Source organism: Lithobates pipiens, unplaced genomic scaffold, assembly GCF_037356315.1.
Source record: "Lithobates pipiens isolate NorthernLeopardFrog02 unplaced genomic scaffold, aLitPip1_a1.2 Scaffold_3, whole genome shotgun sequence".
Taxonomy (NCBI): Eukaryota; Metazoa; Chordata; class Amphibia; order Anura; family Ranidae; genus Lithobates; species Lithobates pipiens.
In genome coordinates this window covers 2,943,517-2,970,237 of record NW_027507790.1, presented here as the reverse complement: position 1 = coordinate 2,970,237, position 26,721 = coordinate 2,943,517, and the positions used below count along the sequence as shown (strand labels likewise).

Here is a 26,721-nt window from a genome sequence, read left to right as displayed (position 1 = left end):
ACGCTGTCACAATGCAGCTCAATGAGCTCGAGCTGCAGCTGATCTGGAGCATCATCGGGGTCAACAGCAAATGGAGAGGAGAAAAGGCTGATCTCCTTTTCAATAGCTGCAAAATCTTGAAAATGCAGTTTAAACTCCCCAGCCAGAGATGTGATGTCTGCTGCATATTGGCTCATTTGCGCACTGCTATTGTCCTGTGGAAAACTGGTCATTATTTCCTGCAACGCTGAAAAATGTATAAGATTGGGTTGTGCTTGTGACAACTGCCTTATGAAAAGTTGCAGCTTTGTTCCAAAGGCTTTGAGGTGTGAATAAAGCTGGTTCACCACTGCACCTTTCCCCTGAAGACTCATCTTCAGGACATTCAGATGCTTGGTTATGTCAACTAGAAACCCTAAAATCGGCCAGCCACATCGGATCAGATAGTTCTCGCATCGGTTGTCCCTTTGTTTCCAAAAATTCTCCAATTTCCTTTTTGAGAGAGTAGAAACGCTGCAGTGCAGACCCCCGACTGAGCCATCTTACATCGTTGTGATATAAAACATCTTCGTATTCAGCCTGGATGTCCAGTAGAAACTGTTTAAACTGGCGGTGGCACAGGGCTTTAGAGCGAATAAAATTAATAGTCTTCACCATCAGTTTCATAACATGATCATATCTGAGATGTTTAGCACAGAGAACTTGTTGATGAATGATACAATGGAGTTTAATAGCTTTGCCTCCTTCAATCACCTTGTTACAGATTAGGGTTGCTAATCCACTTCGCTCACCAGCCATGGCAGGTGCCCCATCAGTAATAATCCCAGTAACTTTGTTCCAAGGCAGTTTCATGTCATCTATGGTGGAACTAACAGAAACAAACAAATCTTTTCCTCTTGTTTGGTCCGTAAGGCTCTGGAGGTCAAGTAGCTCTTCAGCCACATTAATTTTATCTTCCACCCCTCTCATAAAAATCAGCAACTGAGCCGTGTCAGATAGGTCCGTGCTTTCATCACAGGCTATTGAAAAGAAGTCAAAATTCGCTCCTTTGGATGTCAACTGTCTCTTAATATCTGATGAAATCTCTTCAATTCTCCGTGCTACAGTGTTACGAGCCAGGCAAAGGTTGGCAAACTCTTGCTTCTTCTCGGGACAGATATTCTCCACCATTTTCATAATGCATTCTTTGATGAAGTCACCCTCAGCAAAAGATTTGCAATTTTTAACAATTAAAGTTGCCACCTAATAGCTTGCCTTTGTGGCATTTTCTTTTGACTCATGGGCTCTTGTGAAAAATCGCTGTTGCAACATTAAAACAGCTTCAAGTTGCTTCAACTTTTCACTGCGGTCGCTCCCTGTTAGCTTGTCGTATGTGCTATGTCGCGACTGGTAGTGCCGCTTGACATTAAATTCCTTATAAACCGCCACAGTCTCTTGGCATATCAGACAAACACAGTGATTCCGTATTTCAGTGAAGAAATATTCCACTTTCCACTTGTCCTGGAAGCGGCGGCCCTCACTGTCAACTTTCCTTCTCTTGTTTAGTCGCCATTTTAGAAATTGACCAGAAGGGGAAATGATTATGTGAGCGCAGTGTCAGAGGTTTTGGTCTAAGCGTGTTCGTCCCATACACTAATACACCGCCCAGCAAGAATTCTCCTACCTTTGCGGCTGTGTGTGGTGAAGATGAGCTGTTATTTGGAGAGATTATATTATATATCTATATATATATTATAATATATAATTGTGTACTGCTGACTTATCTTTCTCTTTCTTTCTCTTTAATTCTCTCTTTATTTCTCTCTTTCATTCTCCTTCTCTTTAACTCTTTCTCTCCTGGAGCGCTTCTCACTCTCAGGAAGCTGACAGCACGCGGCGCCGCAGCCAATCCCTGTCGCTAATCACAGGCACGGAGAGATCTGCAGCTGCTGCAGGGACAGCTCAGTGTCTGCTATTGGCGGCGTGTGCTGTCAGCTTCCCGGAGGACTTGGACTACCCCAGCCTCTGCTTGTCAGTGAGAGGCGGGGTGAGAGGCACTCGCAGCCAATCACCACCGCCAATCCCCGCTGGAATCGCAGGCTCTGGACCTGCTGCACATGCCCCAGCTTGTCAGTGAGGCGCTCGGGGTGTGCGGAGCCAGGCGGGCCACAACACTAGGAGAAGCTGGGGGCCATAAAAAAAACAGACCGTGGGCCGCACTTTGGACATGACTGACTTAACCCATAAGCAGTTGGATGCTTTTTCTAATGTTCTGTTCTCCGATTGGTCCTGTCCTTCATCTGATCCTGGCTGTGAGTTTTTTTCTTTGTCAGACAATGTTTGGTTAAAATCCCTCAAAAGAAAGCTAATCATTGCAGCAGTTAATCCTTTGCCTACTGAACACATAAAACTGATGGATGTAGCTTTAAATTTCAGTTGTGATGGCCTGCTGGATGCTTCTCCTTTCATGTCAGTACATACAGTATCTCACAAGTGTGAGTACACCCCCCTCATTTTTGTAAATATTTTATTATATCTTTTCATGTGATAACACTGAAGAAATGACACTTTGCTGTAGTGAGTGTACAGCTTATATAAAATTTCTGTCCCCTCAAAATAACTCAACACACAGCCATTAATGTCTAAACCGCTGGCAACAAAAGTGAGTACACCCCTAATTGAAAAATGTACAAATTGGATCCAATTGGCCATTTTCCCTCCCAGTGTCTTGTTAGCGTTACAAGGTCTCAGGTGTGTTAAATTTGGTGTTATCACTCTCACCCTCTCATACTGCTCACGGGAAGTTCAACATGGCACCTTAAGGCTAAGAACTCACTGAGGATCTGGAAAAAAAAATTGTTTCTCTACATAAAGATGGCCTAGGCTATAAGACGATTGCCAAGACCATGAAACTGAGCTGCAGCATGGTGGGAAAGACCATACAGTGGTTTAACATGACAGGTTCCACTCAGAACAGGTCGCACCATGGTGAACCAAAGAAGTTGAGTGCATGTGCTCAGTGTCATATCCAGAGGTTGTCTTTGGGAAATAGATGTATGAGTGCTGCCAGCATTGTTGCAGAGGATGAAGGGGTGTGGGGTCAGCCTGTTGGTGTCCAGAACATACCCTGCACACTGCATCAAATCGGTCTGCATGGCTTTTGTCCCAGAAAGAAGCCTCTTCTAAAGATGATGCAAAAGAAAGCCTGCAAACAGTTTGCTGAAGACAAGCAGGCTAAGGACATGGGTTACTGGAACCATGCCCTGTGGTCTGATGAGACCAAGATAAACTTATTTGGTTCAGATGGTGTCAAGTGTGTGTGGCGGCAACCAGTTGCGGAGTACAAAGACAAGTGTGTCTTGCCTACAGTCAAGCATGGTGGTGGGAGTGTTATGGTCTGGGGCTGCATTAGTGCTGCCGGCACTGGGGAGCTACAGTTTGAGGGAACCATGAATGCCAACATGTACTGTGACATACTGAAGCAGAGCATGGTCCCCTCCCTTCGAAGAATGGGCCGCAGGGCAGTATTCAAACATGATAATGACCCCAAACACGCCTCCAAAATGACCATTGCCTTGCTAAAGATGCTAAGGGTAAAGGTGATAGACTAGCCAAGCATGTCTCCAGACCTAAACTCTATTGAGCATCTGTGGAGCATCCTAAAATGTAAGGTGGAGCGGCGCAAGATCTCTATCATCCACCAGCTCTGTGATCTCGTCATGGAGGAGTGGAAGAGGACTCCAGTGGCAACCTGTAAAGCTCTGGTGAACTCCATGCCCATGAGGGTTAAGGCAGTGCTAGAAAATAATAGTGGCCACACAAAATACTGACACTTTTGCCCTATTTGGACATTTTCACTTAGGAGCATACGCAGTTTTGTTGCCAGCGTTTTAGACATTAATGACTGTGTGTGGAGTATTTTTGAGGGCACAGCAAATTTACACTGTTATACAAGCTGTACACTCACTACTTTACATTGTAGCAAAGATTCATTTATTTAGTGTTGGAACATGAAAAGATAAAATATTTACAAAAATGTGAGGGGTGTACTCACTTTTGTGAGATACTGTATGCATAAGACACTTTGGTTGAGGTGCTGGACTACGGCACCCTTGTGCAAGAAGCTTTGGTCCACATTGCCTGTGAGGGACAACATCTCTTTGGACTGAATATTGATATTTTTATCAACTCACTACTGGTGGTGGTAGGAGTGCCCATTTTCCTCAGCTGAAGAATCCCAAGGAACAGACCGCCAAGTCCTGTCTCTAAATGTTAAGAAGCAAGTCTTTCCACTCCTTCACTCTCCTTATCGTGATGTCCTAGGCTTGACTCCTAGGCCACTCACAAGGTCTGGCACTCAGTCTGCCAAATCCCTAGACAAGCCTTCCACTGCATGATGGAAGGACTTTGCGGAGGTGGTGTGGATATTTGTTGACCTTTTTCAGACATTTAGACTACTTGTATACCTATCTTCCCCCCCATCTTTCCAGCACATTAGTGTTTCCTATAGAGCCCCTACGCTACCAGTTTGTATTTCATCAGTTCCTTGGGTGTTCACCAAACTATTAGCCCTTGTGCACTTTTGTGACATCCCCATTGTGGGATAATTAGACAACCTTCTGTCTATAAGACAACATGACTTTGACTGTTCAGAGCTTACTGTGGATCAGGTAGATCCTGAACCTCCAAAAATTATTTTTGGAACCAACACTTGGTTTAGCATATCTAGGTCTAGTCATGGACACCACTTAGGAGTATTCCTTCCACAGGAGAAACTAGATTCTATGGTCTCAGATTTGAGTGCTCCAGTCCAGGAGTCCCCCCCAACCCTCCAGTTTTGTTCAAAGGTCTTGGACCCGTGAAAATAACCCAGTTCCTCACCCGATCTCTAAAACGCAACATTGTTTGCATGGGACAAGTCAATCCAGTCCCTGGCCAGCCATATTGTTTATCACTGAAGACTGGGTTGTCCCTGGCTTGGTGGCTTAGGAATCAGGAATCCTACCCATCTTTTGGAGGACCTTTGCAACAAAAGCCAGCCTTTCAGCCTGGGAGAAGTCTTGGGCACATCTTCTTAATGCAGGGGACATGGGTATTGGAATCTTGTCTCCTAATCAACATTTTGGAACCACCCTACTGGAGGGTCATCCAATACAGATTTGGTGAGGCAACACCACGGTGGCATACATCGACCATCAGTCCACTGTGTACATACTAGGTGTTGGCAGGGGCTGAGACCTGAGGGAAAAAGGGGGTCACTAACACCTGGAGGTGTTCCAGGAGCTGTTTTGTAGGTGGGGGATTGATGAATGGCAATCTGGTGATCCACAGTGCTTTGGCCCAAGCAGATGTGGTACATTGACCCGGTAAGACTCCTGCCATATGCAGTTTGGGTTCTGCTCTGCTGTGACCAATCAGGGTAAACCGGATTTGCTGGTTACCAGCAATCCTTACCTCACGCTGGCAGTGGTGCACATCAGTGCCACCTCATCAATGCCTATCAGTGCAGCCTCATCAGCACCCGTCTGTGAAGGAGAAAAATTACCTAGTTTCTCTTATAAAATTTAGTAAATAAGAAAAAAACATTTCCCCTTCAAAATGTTGTCTTTTTTCATTTTTTTCACAAAAAAAATCCAGTGGTGATTAACCACTTCCCACCCGGCCAATGCATATATACGGCCGGGTGGGAGCCGTCTACTCCTGATAGGACGTCCCTGAACGTCATTCAGAAGTAGCGGGATCGCGCGCGCGTGCCCGCGCAGCGGCGCGATCCCGATGTGCTCGTGTCACCCGGACACGGCACATCTGAGATCGGCAGGAGGGCTCTGTGATTGGCCCTCCTGATCACATGACGGCCGTGTCCAATCACGGCCGTCATGTGATGTAAACAAACAGCCGGTTGCTAGGCAATCGGCTCTCCTCTCCTCACACGGAAGTCATCGCTGAGGAGAGGAGAGCAGAACGCTGCAGCCGGCTGATGATCAGTGAGTATGGGCTGCTTTTTACTCACTGATCATCAGTCTAGTGTCAACATACAACACACCACACAGTACAAACACAGTCCCCACATATGTCCCCAAACCACACATGTCCCCAAACCACACATGTCCCCAAATAATAAAAACACATGTCCCTAATAATAAAAACATGTCCCCCACATATGTCCCACTAAAATCACATGTCCCAATGATTATCTGCACACATATGTACGTGATCACCTGCACACATATGTACATGATCATTTGCGTACATATGTCCGTGATCACACAAACCAATTATTATACAGTTAACGGAATTTTTTTTACCAAAAACATGTAGCAGAATACATTTTGGCTTAAATTTATGACAAAATTTGATTTTATTGGATTTCTTTTCAAATAGAAAAAAGAAAATATTGTTTTTTTTCCAAATTTCCGCTTTTTTTGCGCTTATATCGCAAAAAATAAAAAACTGAGTCGTGAATAAATAACACCAAAATAAAGCTCTATTTGTGCGAACAAAATGATAACAATTTCATTTGGGTACAGTGTAGCATGACCGCGCAAATGTCACTGAAAGCGCGAGAGCGATGAAAGCTGAAAATTGGGCTGGGAAGGAAGGGGGTGAAAGTGCCCTGTATTGTAGTGGTTAAATACCACCAAAAGAAAGCTCCATCTGTCTTAAAAAAATTAAAAAAAAAAGTTTGGGTACAGTGTTGCATGGAATTGACATTCAAAGTTCAACAGTGCTGAAAATTGACCTGGGCAGGAAGGGGGTAGAAGTGCCCAGTAGGAAAGTGGTTAACCACTTCAATACAGGGCACTTTCGCCCCCTTCCTTCCCAGCCCAATTTTCAGCTTTCAGCGCTCTAGCGCTTTCAGTGACAATTGCGCGGTCATGCTACACTGTACCCAAATGAAATTTTTATCATTTTGTTCGCACAAATAGAGCTTTATTTTGGTGGTATTTATTCACGACTCCGTTTTTTATTTTTTGCGATATAAGCGCAAAAAAGCGGAAATTTGGAAAAAAAAAAACAATATTTTCTTTTTTCTACTTCAATAAAAATCCAATAAAATCAAATTTTGTCATAAATTTAAGCCAAAATGTATTCTGCTACATGTTTTTGGTAAAAAAAAATCCGTTAAGTGTATAATAATTGGTTTGTGTGATCACGGACATATGTACGCAAATGATCATGTACATATGTGTGCAGGTGATCACGTACATATGTGTGCAGATAATCATTGGGACATGTGATTTTAGTGGGACATATGTGGGGGACATGTTTTTATTATTAGGGACATGTGTTTTTATTATTTGGGGACATGTATGTTTTGGGGACATGTGTGGGGACATTGTGTTTATACTGTGTGATGTGTTTACTGTGTGGTGTGTTTACTGTGTACACTAGACTGGTGATCAGTGAGTAAAAAGCTGTAAAAAGCAGCTCATACTCACTGATCAGCAGCCGGCTGCAGCGATCTGCTCTCCTCTCCTCAGCGATGACTTCTGTGTGAGGAGAGGAGGAGCCGATTGCCTAGCAACCGGCTGTTTGTTTACATCACATGATGGCCGTGATTGGACACGGCCGTCATGTGATCAGGAGGGCCAATCACAGAGCCCTCCTGCCGATCTGAGATGCGCCGTGTCCGGGTGACACGGGCGCATCGGGATCGCGCCGCTGCGCGGGCGCGCGCGCGATCCCGCTACTCCTGAATGACGTTCCTGAACGTCATATCAGGAGTAGGTGGCTCCCACCCGGCCGTATATGTGCATTGGCCGGGTGGGAAGTGGTTAAAGTAGAACTAAAGGCAAACTTTTTTTTTTGTTTTACATTTTGGATAGATTAAGGCAGGTTTATAATTTGTCAGTTTTTTTTTTATTTTTTTATTGCCATTTCTGTCCCATAGGAGAGATTTCCCTTCACTTTCTGTTCCATAGCCAAAACAGGAAGTGAGAGGAAATCCCTCCAAAGTAAGTGAATTCCTGGGGGTCACTATGTTCCTATTGGTATATTTCTCCTTTATTAGGCTCAATGCACACAAACATTTTTTTTAAGTTGGTAATAGCCTTTTGTAGTGGCGTTTTAACAGCATTAAGGGTGCTAGTATTTTGTTAGCGTTTTTTTCTTTTTTAGCTTTTACTGCAAAATTGCTATTAGGAGCATGCTGGAAAAACACTCCAAGAAATTCTACAAAAACCAATTTACTTTTGTGCTCCTAGACGCTGAAGCTCAAAAAACACCAATAGCTCAAAGTAGCGTGCATAGAAACAAAAGATAACACTATTTAGCTATTAGGAGCAGAAAAAAAATGCTAATAACCGCTTTTAGGAGCTTAAAAAAAAAAAAACGCTAGTGTGCATGGAGCCTTAATGTTCTGGTATCAACACAAAATTTATGATTATCTTTTACTTTCTCTTTTGGTGATAACAGTAAATGGGACAATTAGAGAGGGTGAATCTCCCAAACTGGGGCAAAGACAGGTAAAAAAAAAAAAAAGACAGGCGTTCTAATCCTTGTCCACTACCAAAAACGTAAAAATAGGCCTTCAGTTTAGTAACAAGCAGTGTCAGAAGTATCTGTGTCTGACAATGAACTCCGAGAGAAGGATTTTACGGTAAGTCAAAAATCACATTTTCTCTTTTGTTTATTGACGGACACTTATTTAGAACCATAGGGACGTCCCAAATTAGTGTCAAAACAGGAGGGTTTGGGACAACCAAAAAATACCAAGGCTAACACAAAAGAGCCAACCAGGTAACAGGAGCTCAACAAGAACAACTGGAGCCCAACTTGAACAAAACACCCTCCAGAGGGTTAGACAATCTAAACCAGGGGTAGGCAACCTTGGCCCTCCAGCTGTGGTGAAACTACAAGTCCTATGAGACATTGCAAGACCCTGACAATCACAGGCATGACTCCTAGAGGCAGAGGCATGATGGAATTTGTAGTTTCACTACAGCTGGAGTGCAGACGTTACCTACCCATGGTTTTGGAAAGAGCTGTGATACTGAAAAACGACTTTTTTGCGCCACATCCCGTTGTCTATATAATACAAATAAAGTTCTTATGGGACTTTTAAAGTGCGACTACACCATATTATATAAAAATATACATTTTAATACAATTTAGAAAAAACAGATATATGAATAGAATTTAGTACAATGAAAATAGCACAAAACGAATATAAACAGCTGTAATGCGAATAGCGTCTCAACATGTTTCACCATACATCAGAGGGCTTCTTCAGGAGATCTAGTTTATCTCGCATAAATACGTATTCACTAAAATACAAAACCTACCTATGTTCTAAACAGCAGCCTGCAAAACCTTGCAGGCAAAAGAAGCATCCACAGATGCCAGCACATCCACTTTGTATAACCACTTGGGATCCGCGCTATTGCCAAATGACGGCATTAGCGCGGATCTACTTTTCCGGGACTACGTCTATTGACGTCGTCCCGGGTACGAGCGGCCTGCGCGCACCCTGAGGGGCGCGCTCTGTGATCGGCGAGTCCATGAGACTCGCCTGATCACCGATCCGTGCAAGGGGTCGATCCCGACCCCTTATCACGTGATCAGCTGTCAGCCAATGACAGCTGATCATGTGATAGAACGGAGCCGGTAATCGGCTATTATTCCTCCTCGCGCTGACAGCGCGAGGAGAGAAAAAAAAAGCTGATCACCGGCGGCCGTGATCGGGACATCAGTCCCGATCACGGCCAGCAATACAGCTGACCACCTGCCCCCTGCCAGTGCCCACCACAGTGCCATCCTGAATCAAAGTAAGTGCCCCCCATCAGTGCCACCCAGCAGTGCCCATAGTGCCCACAGTGCCATCCAGCAGTGCCACCCACAGTGCCCACAATCTGCCTCAAAGGTGCTGCACCCCAGTGCCGCCCATCAGTGCCCAGCAGTGCCGCCCATCAGTGCCCATCAGTCCCATCCATCAGTGGTACCTATCAGTGCCCATCCGTGCCACCCATCCATGCCATCTTATCTGTGCCCATCTTTGCCGCCTTATCTGTGCCCACCAATGCAGCCCATCAGTGCCCACCAATGCAGCCCATCAGTGCCCACCAATGCAGCCCATCAGTGCCCACCAATGCAGCCCATCAGTGCCCACCAATGCAGCCCATCAGTGCCCACCAATGCAGCCCATCAGTGCCCACCAATGCAGCCATCAGTGCCGCCTAATCAGCGCACTTCAATGAAGGAGAAAAATGACCCGTTTGCAAAATTTTATAACAAACTATTAAAACCTGATTTTATTTTTTTTTATTTTTTTGCATCTTTTTTTGTTTGTTTAGCAAAAAATAAAACTCCGAGCTGTAACTAAATACCACCAAAAGAAAGTTCTATTTGTGGGAAAAAAATGATAAAAATTTCATTTGGGTACAGTGTTGTATGCCCGCGCAATTGTCATTCAAAGTGCATCAGCGCTGAAAGCTGAAAATTGGTCTGGGACTGAGGGGGTTTAAGTGCCCAGTAAGCAAGTGGATAATTTAGTGAAAGTGTGCACCGACAACCAGGTGGCTGCCTTGCAATCTTGCTCCACTGATGACAGAAGGCCCAAGAAGCACTAAGTGCCCAAGTAGAGTGTGCTGTAACAGGGAAAGGTGGAACCTGACCCCTGACAGAATAGGCCTGAGTCACCATCTGTCTGATCCATCGAGAAATGGTCACAGAAGAAGTGGACAGTCCCATTCTTGGCCCATCCATCAAAAACAAACAAACAGTGAGTGTCAGATGGGCCAAAAAGACTCGGTGGCTGCCAAATACACCTGAATCACCCAAACCACATCCAGGATAAGCAAGGCAAATTCCCTAGGATGTTTTGGCCTGGGACACAGGGAAGGCAACACAATGGGGGTTATTTACGAAAGGCAAATCCACTTTGCCCTGCAAGTGCACTCGCTCTAAATCTAAGGGGTAGATCTGAAATGAGTGGAAGCTCTGCTATTTTTATCATCCAATCATGTGCAAGCTAAAATGCTGTTTTTTATTTTCCTTGCATGTTCCCCTAGGATCTACAGCGACTTTACTTTTAGGTGCACTTTCAAGTGCCCTTGCAGTGCAAAGTGGATTTTCCTTTAGTAAATAACCAATGTCTTCATTCAAATGGAAATTAGAGACTACCTTAGGAAGGAACGACGGAGAAGGAACGACGGACAAGGGCGAAGAACCACCTTATCTTTGTGGACCACCAAGTAAGGTATACGACAAGATAACACCGCCAGTTCTGACACCCTGCAAGCAGAGGTGATAGCCACCAAAAAGGCCACCTTCTGGGAGAGATTAAGCAGGGGAATCTTCTGAATATTTTCAAAGGGAGACATCTAGAAAACTGAAAGGACAAAGTTTAAATCCCACCACGATAGAGGAGACTGCACCGATGGAGTCAGATGTCAAACCGCTTGAATAAAAAGGTATGCACCAGGGGATGCTGAAAGAAGACCACCTGGCCCTTGATGGTACTCCAGGTCAATTTCTTCTTGATACGCCGTTGAAGAAAGGTCAAAATCCGAGCCACCGAAAAGGAACGAGGGTGACCTCCAATCGACTCACACCATGAAATGTGCGTTTTCCATATCCGGTGGTAGATCTTCCTAGGAGGTAAACTTCTAAGCTTTTAGCAGTGTCAGGACCACCAACGTAGGCAAACCTTTCCTTCAGTCAGCTAGGCTGTCAAAGCCAGCAACTGTAAAGCACGATGGAAGATAGGCCCTTGGGACAGTAGATCCTCCCTGAGAAGCAGCCGCCAAGGGGCATCGGCTACCAGTCACACCAGGTCGGCGCACTAAGACCGACGAGGCCAGCCCAGGGCCACTAGAATGATCGTAATCCCTCGTCTCCATCCTGCGCAAAAGCTGTGGCAGAGGTTTGAGAGGAGGAAAGGCATAGATCAGACGATACTTGCCCCACGGGGCCACCAGAGCGCCTGTGGCATCCACCCGAGGATCCCGTGACCTGGCCACAAACCTTGGTACCTTTCTGTTGAGCCGGGACACCAACAGATCTACCTCGGGAGTGCCCCATCAAAGACATATCTGATGAAACACAACCCAGCGAAGGGACCACTCCCCATGGTCCAACACTTGTCGACTGAGGTAATCTGCCTGCCAGTGTTCCATTTCTGGAATGTGGACGGCAGAGATGCCCAGAAACTGAGCGTTTGAGGACGCCGGCTACTTCTAGGGCCACAAACACACTCTTTGTTCCTCCCTGGTGATTGACATAGGCCACCGTCATACAGGTTAAGCTTATATTTAGTTGGAATTTAGCAGGAATTTTGTAAAATTAGCTGTGTTTTTATCTGCCAATAATTTTAGTGTATTTTTAGCAAAAATATTGGATTTGATAAACATTTGCGAAAATACCACGGGGTCCAAAAAAATCAGTAGCACCTTCTTTTTATTCTAGAGGTCATAAGCTTTTTGTAAGGGAAAAATTAAAACTTTCAGATTTTTGGAGAAATTTGGATATTTATATTTTTGCATACGTAAAATTTTCACCATTTCGCAAAAAGGTGCAATTTAAAAGTTACAAAAATTTGCAATTTATTAACTCAAATTTATTTGGGGGGGGGTTCTTTTACAAACTCTGAAAGCTAGAAGCGAAAAATTAAAAAAGCAAAGGAAATGGGTACCTGGTTTTGACAGGTACTTTCTGTCCCACTTCTTTCTCCATTTCCCCACCTAGGTGATTCCTCCTCTCCCCCTAGGCAGACCCTCCCTCTCTGCAATCTTCTGGGATGCGTGACGTTGCCTGGCCACTAGGAGAGCGCAGCACGCCTCACACATGCGTAGTGTGCGCCCAGCTGTGAAGCCGCAAGCTGTCACAGCTGGGTTGCCCACAGTAGTTATGTCGGTGCCGTGGAAGGAGCGAGGCTTCGGGCTGCCACATTGCTGGACCGTGGGACAGGTGTGTGTTTATTTATTAAAAAAGTCAGCAGCTACACTTTTTGTAGCTGCTGACTTTCAATAAACTTACAAAACAGTGGAACTCCGCTTTAAAGGACGTGGATGTTCTAATCCGTGCCACAATCCAAGCCTCATTTTCCCTACTTTAAAGGGTAACTCCACTTTCGTGGGAAACAAAATGGCAAATAAAAGAAAATAAAAATAATATAGCATATACAAATTGCGACTCAAGTCATATTGTAATGGAATGTGATTAAAAAATTACCTTTCCTTTTCAATCTGCAGCCCTCTAGAAACTATTTCCTGATTAAAAAGATATTAAAGTATCCCCGTGCTACCATAAACAAAGCTAACAAACAAAACTGGTTGCAGCAAACCACCGACAGAGGTGCAAACCCCACCAAAATATAAAAAAAAAAAAAAAAAAAAAAAAAATCAATAAATGGTGTTGCACTACCAAACATAAATATTAAACCTCTTCGCGCCCGCCCTATAGCCGAATGACGGCCGTAGAGCAGGCGCTTTTGTCCGGGTGGCCATCCCTGGACGTCCTGTTTACTTCCGCAATGCACGCCGCTGCGGGCGCGCATCGGGTAAGTTCTGTGTTTGCCGTGTCCCCCGGAGACAGGCAAACACAGATCGCTGTAAACGGCCAATCACAGCGGCTGTTTACAGCGCGATCAGCGTGTCCAATGGGAGATGATCTCATATGTAAACATATGAGATCATCTCTCAGCGCCGCTCTCCCTCCTCACACAGAGTGTGAGAGGGGAGAGATGAACGGCTGCAGCGGCCGTAAGTGTAAAAAAAAAAAAAAAAAAAAAGTTAAAAAAAGTGCTATCCTGCCCCAGTGCCATCCACCCCAGTGCCACCTGTTAGTGCTATCTGTCCCCAGTGCCATCTGTCATCAGTGCCACGTATAAGTGCCATCTGTCATCAGTGCCACATATTAGTGCCATCTGTCATCAGTGCCACGTATCAGTGCCATTTGTCATCAGTGCCACCTGTCAGTGTCACGTGCCATCTGTTGTCAGTGTCACATGTCCTCAATGCCACTTATCAGTGCCATCTGTCATCAGTGTCACGCGTCATTGGTGCCACGTATTAGTGCCATCTGTCATCGGTGGCACGTATTAGTGCCACATATTAGTGCCATCTGTCATCAGTGCCACGTGTCTTCAGGAGTATTAATCCACCCATATCTCACTGGAGAGGCACAAGATTAATAAGTCACTTAATGTCACTAAACTCCATCCTGTTTATTGACTATTTATTTGCACTGTGTGATTCACAGCCCTTATCTATCGAATTTGTTGTTTTATTTCACTTGTTTTGATTCTTTTCTTGGTATTTTTTTTGCACTTTATTATTGCACATTTGGAGGCTGCTATTTGTAATATTTGATCTACAGATTTTTAATACGCAAGTTTTTTTTACAGTTTATATAGTGTATATTCAGGCACCAGGCACTTTGAATATTTGTAACTAATTTATTTTTTGAGGGATTGCTATATTAATTATAAAATTCATCTGAGTGGGGTTTGCACCTCTGTAATCAGTTCTCCATAAAATACATGTGATTCACTTTATATTTATGCACTAGGCACTTTAGTTAATATTTATGTTTGGTAGCGCAACACCATTTATCGATTTTTATTTTTTTTTATAATTTCCTGGATTGTGTAATTGGCTCACTGTATTTCCCAGAAGTCTGCACTAAGGAAATCGCATCTAAAGGGATGCAGGCTTTTTCAGAAAGCATGGGAGAACACTTAGTGGACCGAGTGCCGACAGGGTCAGCTAAAGCATATGTCAGGTAAAATAAAAAGAAACATATGCTCGGCCCATTTCACCTGATATGCAAGCATGACTGTAATACCTCCAGCTATGCCACTTCACTTTTTCTCTTCTCGCTCAAAACCATGTCTTTTTTTACTGCATGAACTACTACTCAATGCGAAAGTGTGCATATTTTACTGCATTGTAATAGTAACTGGACACGCAAATCACCCCGGATGACATTGTGAAAACCTGTACTCCCAGGAAAAGGGATATAACATTAATGTGCTGGTACTCACAGTTTCTAAAACTGCAAAAGTAGTGTACAGGAAAACAAGTTGTAGTATGCCATTAGGGGTTTTACCACATCTCCATTATGTCCCCTATTTACACCAAATAAGATAAGGACACACTTGTTGGATAAAATAGCAAGCACGCATTCTTAATCCTTATTGAAACACAAACCATTAATGTGCTTTTTTGATGTACTTGGTGGGGGATTTGTTTTCTAACACTCTCTGACTGAGTGTAGTGGCATTATCAAATGTGCCAATAACCCTGGTGCAGGCAGGATAAACAAGGAACAAATGCAATTACATTTTTCGAACTGTCAGTTTATTTAAGTAATACAAAATGTGCTGGACACTTGCTCACACGTGATGCTTTCAGTACAAAAGGACTAAATTACATAGTTGTATTTTGAAATGTGGATCAATCAAGTACATTGGCAGAGGTGTGGCCCCCCCACTGATGATACCATCTACCTCAAGCCACATTACATTATTTTGTTCACCCTTTAAAACCTATATATGACCCAAGTGCTGATTCTCCCACACAACGATTCTATTACCACAGAGATTCATAGTTGAATTGCACTTGCAGCAAATATTTCATTCGGACCTGACAAGAGTCATATACAATGTACTCATTGTAATTGAGTGTATAACCATCGGTATTCTGCAGTCCTGTGTCTATCAGAGGCCCCAATGGAACCAGTGTCCCTTCACTGAAAGATGAAAAAAGAAGAAACGGTTAAAATGCTCAAACAGCCAACATCAATCAGTTCATATAGTTCGAAAAAAACTTACTGCGTGATAGATTTCTCTGGGTCTGGAATACTACGACCAACACCTTTCGTGCTGTGTTTTCCTTTCAACTGCTTCTGAGCATCATAATCTGCACCTATGAGCTCGTTACACTCACCAAGCGCAACCTGAAACAGAAGAATATACATTTAATACCAATGCTTTTATTATTTAAAATTAAAGGTTTACAAAAGGTGGTTCTCAGTCTATGAATCAAAACAATGTGAAGCACCTTTTTAAATAAATAACGAAAGGCTTTTCTTGCATTTTGTGCTCTCTTCTTGGTATGTGTTTGTTTGGCAATAAAATGCTTGTGTAGAACATCAAACTTTCAGCCCCAGCACAAACACCAGTCACCAAGGGAGACCTGGATACAATTCCTTCCAGTACCAAGCCGCCTAGAAACTAGTCTCAGAGGATTACCCTTTTAATATTCAGTTACAGAACATGTATGCCCTTGAAAGCTAAGTGAGGGGACAAAACAAATAAATCAGATTTTTCACTTTGCCAAAAAAATCTTTTTCTTGGATTTCATTGGGGGAAACAGTCTTTAACTTTTGGGTTATACTGCCGCCTATAGAAGGATTGTATACTGGCAAAACAAAAAAAAAAAAACTGTAGGCCAGCCCAGGATAATTCCTTCCACTGCGCCTTAGTACTGTATTTAAAGCAGTGCAGAGAGCATAATATTAAATCAGAGGGGAGGGACTGGTCTTTAACGAATTCCAAGAAATTTTATAAGTACAAAAACTCAATTTTCTTTCTCATCTATTGACGGACAAAAGTAATCTTTAACCTTTTAAACAATTTAAAAGCAGTTCAACTGAGGGGTAGGCAGCAAAGCAAATGCTAACAGGCACAAAAACAGGGAGGGAGAAAGTCAACTGAAGCTGGCATTAGATGAGGCTGCAATATCCACTTAAAGAACATGTGGAAAGAAGTAGCAGCTTTGCAAATCTGGGAAAACAGTTGCTTGATGTTAAAAAGCACTCACAGATTTAGTAAAGCCTCCCCCGAGAGGAAAAAGGTGGAACTTAATCTGTTTAAAAGTCTTACGCATTTTGTCATCCCAGTGCAACGTCACCCTGATCATAGATAGCAGAGGTGAAGGCTGCGACTTCCTGCTCCTGAGAATGTCACACTTCAATAAACAAAATACGTAGGACGGGACTTCCAGTATTTCACTTCCACTTTGCTGGAATGCACATTGGGTGAACCAACGGCTATTTATATACATACAATACTCTAGCTTGATGTAAGTGCAGTTTCAACCATTTCTGAATAAAGTAAAACAGTTTTACACTATAGGAGGCTTACCATCTAATAAGTGACCAGAGTATCTAAGAGGACCCATTTGAAACAAGGTGGGATCGTAGTGATAACATTCCCAGGTATCCTTCCCTAACAGTGTGTTCCAGTTCCCAATTGGACCAGTGGTTATGGTTATACCAGCAAGCACATTTTTTGATTCTGTTTTTTTACAAGAGGTTAAAAGTATCTGGTGCGTGAGCTTTCTGGACACGGTGGAGTGGGGCACGATGATGACCTTTGGCAGAAGTAGACTTCCTACCCTTTAGCATCATAAAAATCGCAGACTCAGAGATGCCGCTGTAGCTTGGAATCTGGGCTTCAACAGCGATACTGTTAAATCCGGCTAATGTAAAGCGGGATATCAAATATTTACTTGGGACAGAAGATCACAATGATCTAGTAGAGCCCAGGAGTATTACCAGTTCGGTGTACCTCAACTTCAGGCCAATCGGGAGAAATAAGGATGACTGCAAGATCCTCCATTTTGAACCTGCATCAAGGAGGGAGTTTCAGGAGAGGAATGGAATAGATCAGGGTGTACTGATCTCAGAGCCTCCACTAGAGGATCTCTTTACATGTGTCCATGCACAAATAGGACAATTACAAGCATATTTTGAGATCAACGTTTAGGAGGAAGGAAAGAAAAACCCTTCTGTTTCGCGTTTCTGATTGGAGCTTACTGGCAGAAAAACATAAATCTCTCCTAAAATCGTTTAAACTTTGTACAAAACATGCTCTATATGAGCATTTTACACTCCAAAGAGAACATACTTTTTTAAGCCCAGTGTGCATGGAGCTTGAAGGTTCATGACACATTTGAATTCTTCTACCGCCATGTTGTCTCATAAAGCCTGTGCTGACAGTTTCCCTAACAAGAGTTCGAAGTATCCCACAATGAAGTTGCACAGCAAGGCTAGCACTGGGGCTATAACCTTACAGAATATAAAAGATGCAGGAAAAAAAGGCAGAGTCAAAAACTGGTAATGTAGGGCCTCCACTGCAAAGCTTAGGAATCTCAGAATCTGATACCCTGGAAGGATAGGGACAAAAACTCATAAAATATCCCGGTGGAGACAATGACAGATTTGGTCAGTTCCATGTGGAAGTTTTGGACCTGAATGAAGACCTTGAATTATGGGTTCCAGAATGTAATGAATGCTCCTTTTGAGTTTAGGAATGGCGAACAGACTAGAGTAAAACCACCGTTCTGCCACAGGAACTGGGGCAATGACACCTTGATCCAGAATACCCAAGAGGGGTCAACAAAGATCCTTTAATCTTTGTAATGACAAGGGTAGGTAAAAGTAGAGAAACTTTAGGGCTCATGTACACTGCATCTCAAAGAAGCTGCTCCTACAGGCTTTTGAGCGCTCATTTTTTTCTGCCTAGAAACTCCCCTTCAGGTTAGCCAATGTGTCCATGCATACTGACTTTTCAGGAGTTTACAGGCATACGCTCTTACAGGCAGAAAACCCCCCCCCCACCATCACGTTTTTGAGAAGAACTTTAGAGCAGAAAAGATGCCCAAGTGCTCAAAAACACGTGAAATTGCACACAAAAAAAAGATAAAAAGCTGAGGAGAGGGTTTGTGAAAAAAAAATAAAAAAAAACGCTTATGCTCAAAGAAGCTCAATAAAAACTCAAAAAAAGCACAAGCTTCTTCAAAGTTTTAGCCAGAGAAATAAAAGTTCACATGCCTGTAAAAGCAGCTTTAATTTGAGCCCTAAGAGAGAAAGGAGCAAAATTACTCCCTGCAGGGAGTGCCAAGGATTGACCTCGGCAGTGATCAGATCTCATGGAAGGGATTTAGACCAGCAGACATTGTTTTGCAAAGTAAAGTTGCAGTTAGAACTGGATGAAGGCCTGTGCCGTTACCGAGAACAGAGCTCCAGAAAAAGTTTCCCCACCATCAGCATACACTGTTCCATTGGCTGCATGTGCTAATCAAGCAGAAATTTTACAACAAGCCCTTTGATAAAAATTCGATCGATAAATTGACTTCTCAAGAATAGAAATGGCCATATTGTTCAAGGACTTAAATTTGTCCAGGTATGGCCAGCTTTACCCACATAGTGGGGACTATAGTTATATAGGGGAGCCTCATTGATAAGCAACAATTTCAATACATTTTCTTGCTGAACAATTGTAATTTTGGAAATTCAGAATTACTAAGTGTTAGAAATTCCCAACTGACATTACCTCAGACAGAAGAAGAATTCCCACATTCTTATCACGTGTGGTAAAGCAGTAATTTGCACTCTTTGAAGAGACATCAGCAAAATAGATTCCTTTGCCAAACTATAGGGAAAAAATGCTGCAATTATTACGTCCAAAAGCAGTTATTTTTATGTACGCATAAACTATAAGAGATAAAAAAAAAAGAAAGTTCCACAATGACTACTTAGCTGCTTACCCAGCCACAGTACAGGGGCAGGTTGGATCCCATAAATGTATGCTATCCAGCCTGTTCTGGGTTAGGGGCCCATTACAGAGGGATTTTGGCCCAATGATTTATGTCCAAAACCTGCTGATTGGCTGTAGCCAATCACAGCACAAACACAAAGGGCTCTGTACACCAATAATTGATCTGGTGGTTTCTTCTCCCTGCTAAACAGAGAGAAGAAACCGCCAGATCTGTTACTAAAAGCAGTACATATTACACATATCTGATCACTATATTAGTGTCATTATAGATTTCAGTTAGTTAGTGTACCTGCCAGCGAGGGTCTGTTAGCACCAGATTTCCCACCACACTATCACAGTCCCACTTAAAGTGGTTGTAAACCCACTTTTTGGACTTTTACCTATAGGTAAGCCTAGAATAAGGCTTACCTATAGGTAGTGGAAATATCTCTGTGCGCCGTTTAGGAGATATTTCACTTGTAGTTTGCAGAAAATTCCAACGGTGCATGCGTGGGGAAGAAACAAAACGAAGGGCAATTTCTTCCCTAGCCTGTGCCGTTAATCGCGGTGTGGGAATGACGTCACGCGGCTCCAGCGAATCACAGAGCCGGAGTCCGCAGCCCGGAAGGAAGATGGACAATGCTTACACAGTAACATCGCTGGATTCTTTTGTTGTTAAGTGGCACATAATCGGCCCATTATGCTTTTCATTTGCAGGCTTTGCAGCAAGCAAAACCCATCAGGGTTTACTTCCTCTAAGTCGCTGTTCACCGCCATTACCAATATGGCTGCATAAATTCTAGTACATAAGTACATATACCATCTTATATAGACAAACCAATTAGACCCCTTTCACACTGGGCCAACCCGGGCATCAGCCGTAAAGCAGCGCTATTTTTAGCGGTGCTATTCGGCTACTAGCGGGGTGGTTTAACCCCCGCTAGAGGCCGAAAAGGGGTTAAATACGCCTGCAAAACACAGCTGTGGCAGCACTTTGCCGGCGGTATAGTAGCACTGCCTCATTGTTTTCAATGGACAAGAGCAGTGTATTCACCGCTCCTACATCGCTGCAAAGAAGCTGCTGACAGGACTGCCAGCACAGCGCCCCAGTGTGAAAGCACTCCGGCTTTTACAGTAGGTGTGCAGCTAAGACTTTTTCAGGTGCTATTTTTAGCGCTGTAGGGCCTAAAAAACACCTCAGTGTGAAAGGGGTCTTAATATACACTTACTGAGATTTTTTTTCTTTTTTACCAAGACATGTAGCAGACTACTTTTTGGTCTAAATTTATTTTTTATTGGTTATGTTTTATAACAGAAAGTAGAATTTTTTTTTTAATTTTCTGTCTTTTTTTGGTTATATAATTAAAAAAATAAAAATAAAATACAACAGTGGTGATCAAATACTGCCAACAGAAAGCGCTATTTGTGTGAAAAATAATAATATAAATGTCATTTGTGTACAGCGCTACATGACCGCGCAATTTCCAGGTAAAATAGCGCAGTGCTGAATAGCAAAAAATGGTCTGGTCATGAAGGGGGTAAACCCTTTCTAGAGTTTAAGTGGTTAAAAAGAACCTGTCACCAACCTAAAATAATTGCCGGTAAATGATTTTTCGCTCTGTGCTGGCCAGCTTCTCTTTTATACATCATCAGTGTGTTACCTACCATATATCCTGTTACTGGTGCTTCTGGGGGAGCCACACGCAGACCTTGGCTAAGGATACCAACCCAGTTAGACAGACGAGATCCATGCCACAGAAGCATCCTTCAGAAACAAACATTGCTATATAATTATTCAGCTTTTTTTTTTTATTGTTTCACCACATACACAAACGCTATACAAACATGTTGACAAAATTATAAAAAAATAAATAAAAAATTGCAAATGCAGATATTCTTTGATGTACTATACACCTACACTATACACCTGAAACCTACAGAACATAAAAAAAAACAAAATAAGACTTTTTATACTCACAATAAATTATTTTCTTGGAGTACACTGAGAGACACAAAAATCTTAATTGGCTTATACTACAACCTACAAAAGGACTGGATACTGGCAAACTGAAAAACTGCTGGCCAGCCCAGGATAACCCCTCCTGTTAACAGCATGCCTCAATTTTTTAACAAAGCAGTACCAGGAGCATGATCATAGAACACTAAAAGGTGGGACTTGTGTCCCAAAAATAATTTTATAGTAAGTAAAAAATACCATTTTCTTCTGTACATCCAAAAGCACTCAGAGCCAGTTCACACCATAGAAACACAGTCCGGATGCGTTCCAGATGCTTTTCTGCATGTGCGTTTTTGACACATTTTGGATGCAGTCCATGAATGAATGAGTGAATTTTCCCCCCCTCTTTTTCTTAATTTGAAATAAGGACATGTGTGTTCCAGTGCGTTTTGATGCTTTTTACAGCATTCCAGTACAGTCCACTGCAGGAAAAATTAAGCATGTTTTACTTTTTTTTTCTGGAACTGCAAGCGCTGATGTGAACTATGCCATTGGAAATCATATAACCTACTTTTCATGAGTTTTCGATGCAGAAAATAAATAAATAAAATGCACTGGACTGCATGTGGTGTGAACTGGCCCATAAACTGAGGAGTGAGTAACAAAGAAACAAAAAAAAAAAAAAAGCTAACAGTCTCACTAGTAAGAGAAAGAACCAGGGACTACCTTGCAAGGCTTTACACCCAAAGCTGGCATCAATACAGCTACCAGGTAGAATTTGGAAAATGTGTGAACAGAAGACTAGGTGATTGCCTTACAAAATCTGTGAAACATTAGCCTGATGGTGGAGAGCCCAAGACAGTGTGCCTTGACAGGACAGAGAGGAACCCTTTCCCCAAGATCATACCCTTAAATAAAGGCCATATGATTTAAAGAGGACTGCACTCCTTTTAGTGTTTAACCTTGGTAACAGATGGGTGCTTGTAGTGACTGTATTGAAAAGTGCCATGTAAAACAATTATACATCCAACACTCATTAAAAAACATATATACATGCAATGTCACTATAGTTAAAAAAAAAAAAAAAAGCCATTGTTTCAGGGCCGGGTAGAGTCCCTTCATTAAGTGGTAACTATGTCGCCTTTGGAAAGGGACCCTGCGCAATTCCAAACGATTGGCCTCTCTGACTAACATGAAATTGCACAAATAAAAGGTGTAAACGTTTGCAACAGAGTGCTAGTGATGTCTTGTCGTTTCTTTAGATAACAGTCTGCCTGAGCCAACTGTGAAATTATGGCTTTAGAAGCTAGTTCACCTTTACAGGGACCATCCAGCATAGCAAAGAGTCAGGGTTTCTGAAGGAAGCAGTGGCTGAGGGATAAACTCTCACAGATCAAAACCACAACCAGGTAGTAGAGGAAATCACATGATGAACTGAAGCCAGACAAAGGGACGGAAGAACAATGTCCTAGTTGTGGTGAAAGGCTGAAACTACCTTAGGAAGGTCCTTGCGTAAGACAGGTAACTGTGTCTTTCTCTTGGCCAGGCCTTTTATTTGTTACCTTTGCAGTCAAGATGACAAGTTTCTGATGAAGCCAAGAGTAAAATGTGTCAACCTCCTATATCACGCCTACAAAAGTATAATGAAGGTGTTTCACCATTGCGCTTTTTTGGCTGGCATAGTTATATGGCCAATAGCACAGCATACTGTAAACTCTGTTTTATCTATTGTCCTTTTATTAATATTTGTAATAAAAATATAACTTTTTATACCTATACATTGTGTAATCGTTCCTTTCTGGTACCAGTAAAGTCCCATTTGGTTAGGTTTTTTCTTTTCCCTTGTGGGATCTTTACTGGATAAGGTCACCAGCTGCAAAAAACACCACCTTAGAGTAACAGTGGACAGAATATCTCTGTATAGGTTCAAAGGGGTGGTTTTGAACTGACAAGAGAATCAAATTCAGATTTCCATGTGGTCACATGTGAAAGGGCTGAGAGCCAAATGCTGGTTCAAATCCAGCTGTAGGGAGGGGTGATTCGTACCACATAATTTTTGAGGTTTTGGGGGAAAAACCTGTCCCTCGCACCAAGCAAAGTATGCATTCTATGTCCAACAATTGACCTTGCGATAAGTACAATATTTCGTTTTTTTAGAATTGGGGGAATAACCAGTTCAGAATTTCCCATCTCGGAGATCCTGGGCTTCAACAGCCTTGTCGTTAACGCCAAGGACCGTGAAGCCGGATGGTAACATGGTTCTTGAGACAGAAGAGTCCATGAAGCATCTATCATGATTGTTATAAGGTCAGAGTGCCACATCTGCCTGGACAAATCCAACCTGGCGCTATAAGGATCACTAGAATGCTCTCCATCTTGTTCCTGTGAAGCAGACTAAGAGCCCTTTCACACTGAATGCGCCCAGGCGGTGGTACTGTCGTTTTAGCAGCACTATGCAGCCGCTAGCGGACGAAAAAGGGTTAGATCCGCCCGCAAAACACTGCTGCAGCTTTCCGGCGCTGCCCATTGATTTTAATGGGGAGGAGCGGTGTATTCACCACTCCTCCACTGCTGCAAAGAAGCTGATGGCAGGATGTTTTGTGACGCCCTGCCAACGCAGCACCCCAGTGTGAAAGCACTTGGGCTTTGACACTGGGATTGCAGCTGAGGCTTTTTTTCAGGCTCTTTACAGGCACTATTTTTTGCGCTAAAGTGCCTGAAATATGCCTCAAGTGTCAAAGGGGTCTAAAAGAGTTTCAGGAAGAAATGGCAGGTCAGTGTGTACTTTAATGTTACAAAGTCACGACAGCATCCACTGCTTCTACTAGAGGACCTCTGTACCTAGAGACAAACTTGTTAAATGTGTTGTTGCTTGGAGGTCAGAAAGTACACATCCAGCATCCCCACCTGTGACACACCTCCTGGTGTAGGGGCTGCTCCGCCAGGTCCAGACACTGCCGGGTGAGGAAGTCTACCTGACAACTGTCCACGCTTGGGATAAAAAACAAAACAAAAAAACAGCAAACTAGGCTGGAACGTTAAGTTCTGCTCATGATGGGATCTGTTCTACTTTACTTGCTGCAACAAGATTTCTGGTTCCTCCCTAATGGTAATTGTATACCACTGCCATGGTGTTGCCTGAACAGTGCTGTAAGAACAGCCAGATCACCCGATGTTCAAGGATGCTGATCGGGATACAAAAAGAGAAGAAAAGATTCTCCAAGGAGGCCACTACTGCAGGACACTTAAGGTTAATTTAAAAAAAAATATATTTGTAGAAAAAACACACAATGATATTAGCAAAAGAAAAAAAAAATCTAAGTATATACCCTTCAGAGTAATTATTAAAAAGACAACATTGTAATTAAAAGGAGGAATCGCAGCTGTGCATACATTCAACCAGTCACACTGACATGCTATCAGCTTCAGGGATTGGGTATTAATTTAAGCATTGGCTACTAAGAACTTCACAGAATACTCGCATGTTCCCAGTATAGTCCCGTTTTGCTATTAGCTCAAAGTATTTATCAGATGACTGGTTTAGGTATTGGTGCGACAGAGTAGGTAGATATTCAGAGCCGTCCTATAGTTGTGTACTGGGTATTTCAGTCCACAAAGTGATTGAAAATCCTTATAAATTAGGAGCTTGGCTCTCATCTACCTACATGAGACATTAGTAATTAGCTTGCATAGGCTTAGAATGTGCAGGAATGAACTGCAGGGAATCTCCTTGTTAAAATAGTGTTGCCTGAGAATTTCATTCAGTATGGGGAGGGAGGATTAAAACAGAATATGGAAAACCAGAACATGCCTGTCTACAGCTGATCAGTTAAAGAGGAAGTAAACCCTTCCAAACAACTTGGACCTATAGGTAAGCCTAGATTAAGGCTTACCTGTAGGTCCAAGCAATATCTCCTAAACCTATATGGTTTAGGAGATATTTGCCCGAAAATGGGCACCGCTGTCTACGGCACATGCGCCGTAGACAGCGGCGCGCAGGCGCACTAAATGCGGCAAATCCAAGAATGGATTTGCCTAATTTGTCGACTCCCGTGCGCATGCGCGGGAGTGACGTCATCGCGGCTTCGCCGTATGGCAGCGGCGGAGCTGCGAGACGCGACTCCCGTGCGCATGCGCGAGAGTGACGTCATCGCGGCTGCGCCGCTGTGATTCGTCGGAGCTGCGAGATGCCACCAGCAACATGGATGCGGCGGACTACAGGGGACAGCGGCGACTTCGCTGGCTCCTGTGTCAGGTAAGTGACACATAATGAGCTACTATGCGATGCATAGTAGTCCATTATGCTTTACCTTTGCAGGGAAAAAAAGAGGAAGTAAACCCATCAGGGTTTACTTCCTCTTTAATTCTGTGCAACAAAGCCCCAATCCCAATAGCTGATAATGGGTCAGTATGACTGGTTGAATGGATGTACGAGCAGCTGCGTTTCCTCCTTTAATGACAACGTTGTCTTTTTAATAATTGCTCTGAAGGGTATATACTTAGACTTTTTTGCTAATATACACTACACTATTACATACACTAGTGTGTTTTTTATAAAAATGTAATTTATTGAAATTAACCGTAAGTGTCCTGCAGTAGAGGCCTTCTTGGAGAATCCTGTCTTCTCTTTTTGTGTATGTGTGTGAAGGTGCCCAAGATTGCTGCCCAGCGCAGCAGGTTGCTATTTGTTATGAAAATCTTCCAAAAGACAGGAAGGATGGATTTCTGACACCAGAGTCCAATTGCTGAGCCACCAAGCCTGGTCCTCAATACCAAGCAAATTGGTCTATTCAAAGGTCTAACCTCTCCCATGTTGACAGAATGTTGTGTTGTAGATGCCTGGAGTGAAAACAGGCAGATGGGACTGCCTCGAGAGACGCTATAAAACAGCCACTGGACTCTAATTCAGATTCTGAGGGCCAGGTGACTCCTAAACTACAGAATACGAATCTAGGAGTGGACAGTGTTTCGTTTCCTGAGGAAAAAACAAACAAAAAAAACTCTGGCTTGAGAAGCGTCTTAAGACTAGACCCAACACTGATCTCCGAAGGTTCAGGATCCATGCAACTGGAAGGTCTAAACAGTTGAGACTACATTGTCTGTAGAACCAATGCCGACTGTTCACTTAGGAGGTCTAGGTATCCCACAAAAAAAGGTGTGCCCCATGTGTGCAGCAAGACTAGCACAGGGGCCAACACTTTGGTGAACACTCAAGGTGCCAAAAGACAGGCTGAATGGTATGACCACAAACTGGTGGTGCAGAAAGCCCACAGCAAAAGGGTATAAAATGCTGCTTCACTAGAAAAATGGGAACATGTAGATA

At 43.1% G+C, this 26,721-nt stretch overlaps 1 protein-coding gene across 3 annotated transcripts in view; it reads right to left on the bottom strand.

Annotated features, from left to right (window-relative positions):
- Positions 1-15,235: 15,235 nt before the first annotated feature.
- The window catches only part of PARP2 (poly(ADP-ribose) polymerase 2), a 70,547-nt gene continuing 59,061 nt past the window's right edge, over positions 15,236-26,721 (bottom strand). For all 3 annotated transcript variants that reach the window (XM_077461151.1, XM_077461153.1, XM_077461152.1), the window contains 4 exons: positions 21,107-21,206; positions 19,238-19,336; positions 15,731-15,855; positions 15,236-15,648 (listed from right to left, as the gene is read on the bottom strand). In XM_077461151.1, coding sequence (XP_077317277.1) covers positions 15,489-15,648; positions 15,731-15,855; positions 19,238-19,336; positions 21,107-21,206 — 484 coding nt within the window. In that variant the 3' untranslated portion in view covers positions 15,236-15,488. The remainder of the gene's footprint in view (positions 15,649-15,730; positions 15,856-19,237; positions 19,337-21,106; positions 21,207-26,721) is intronic.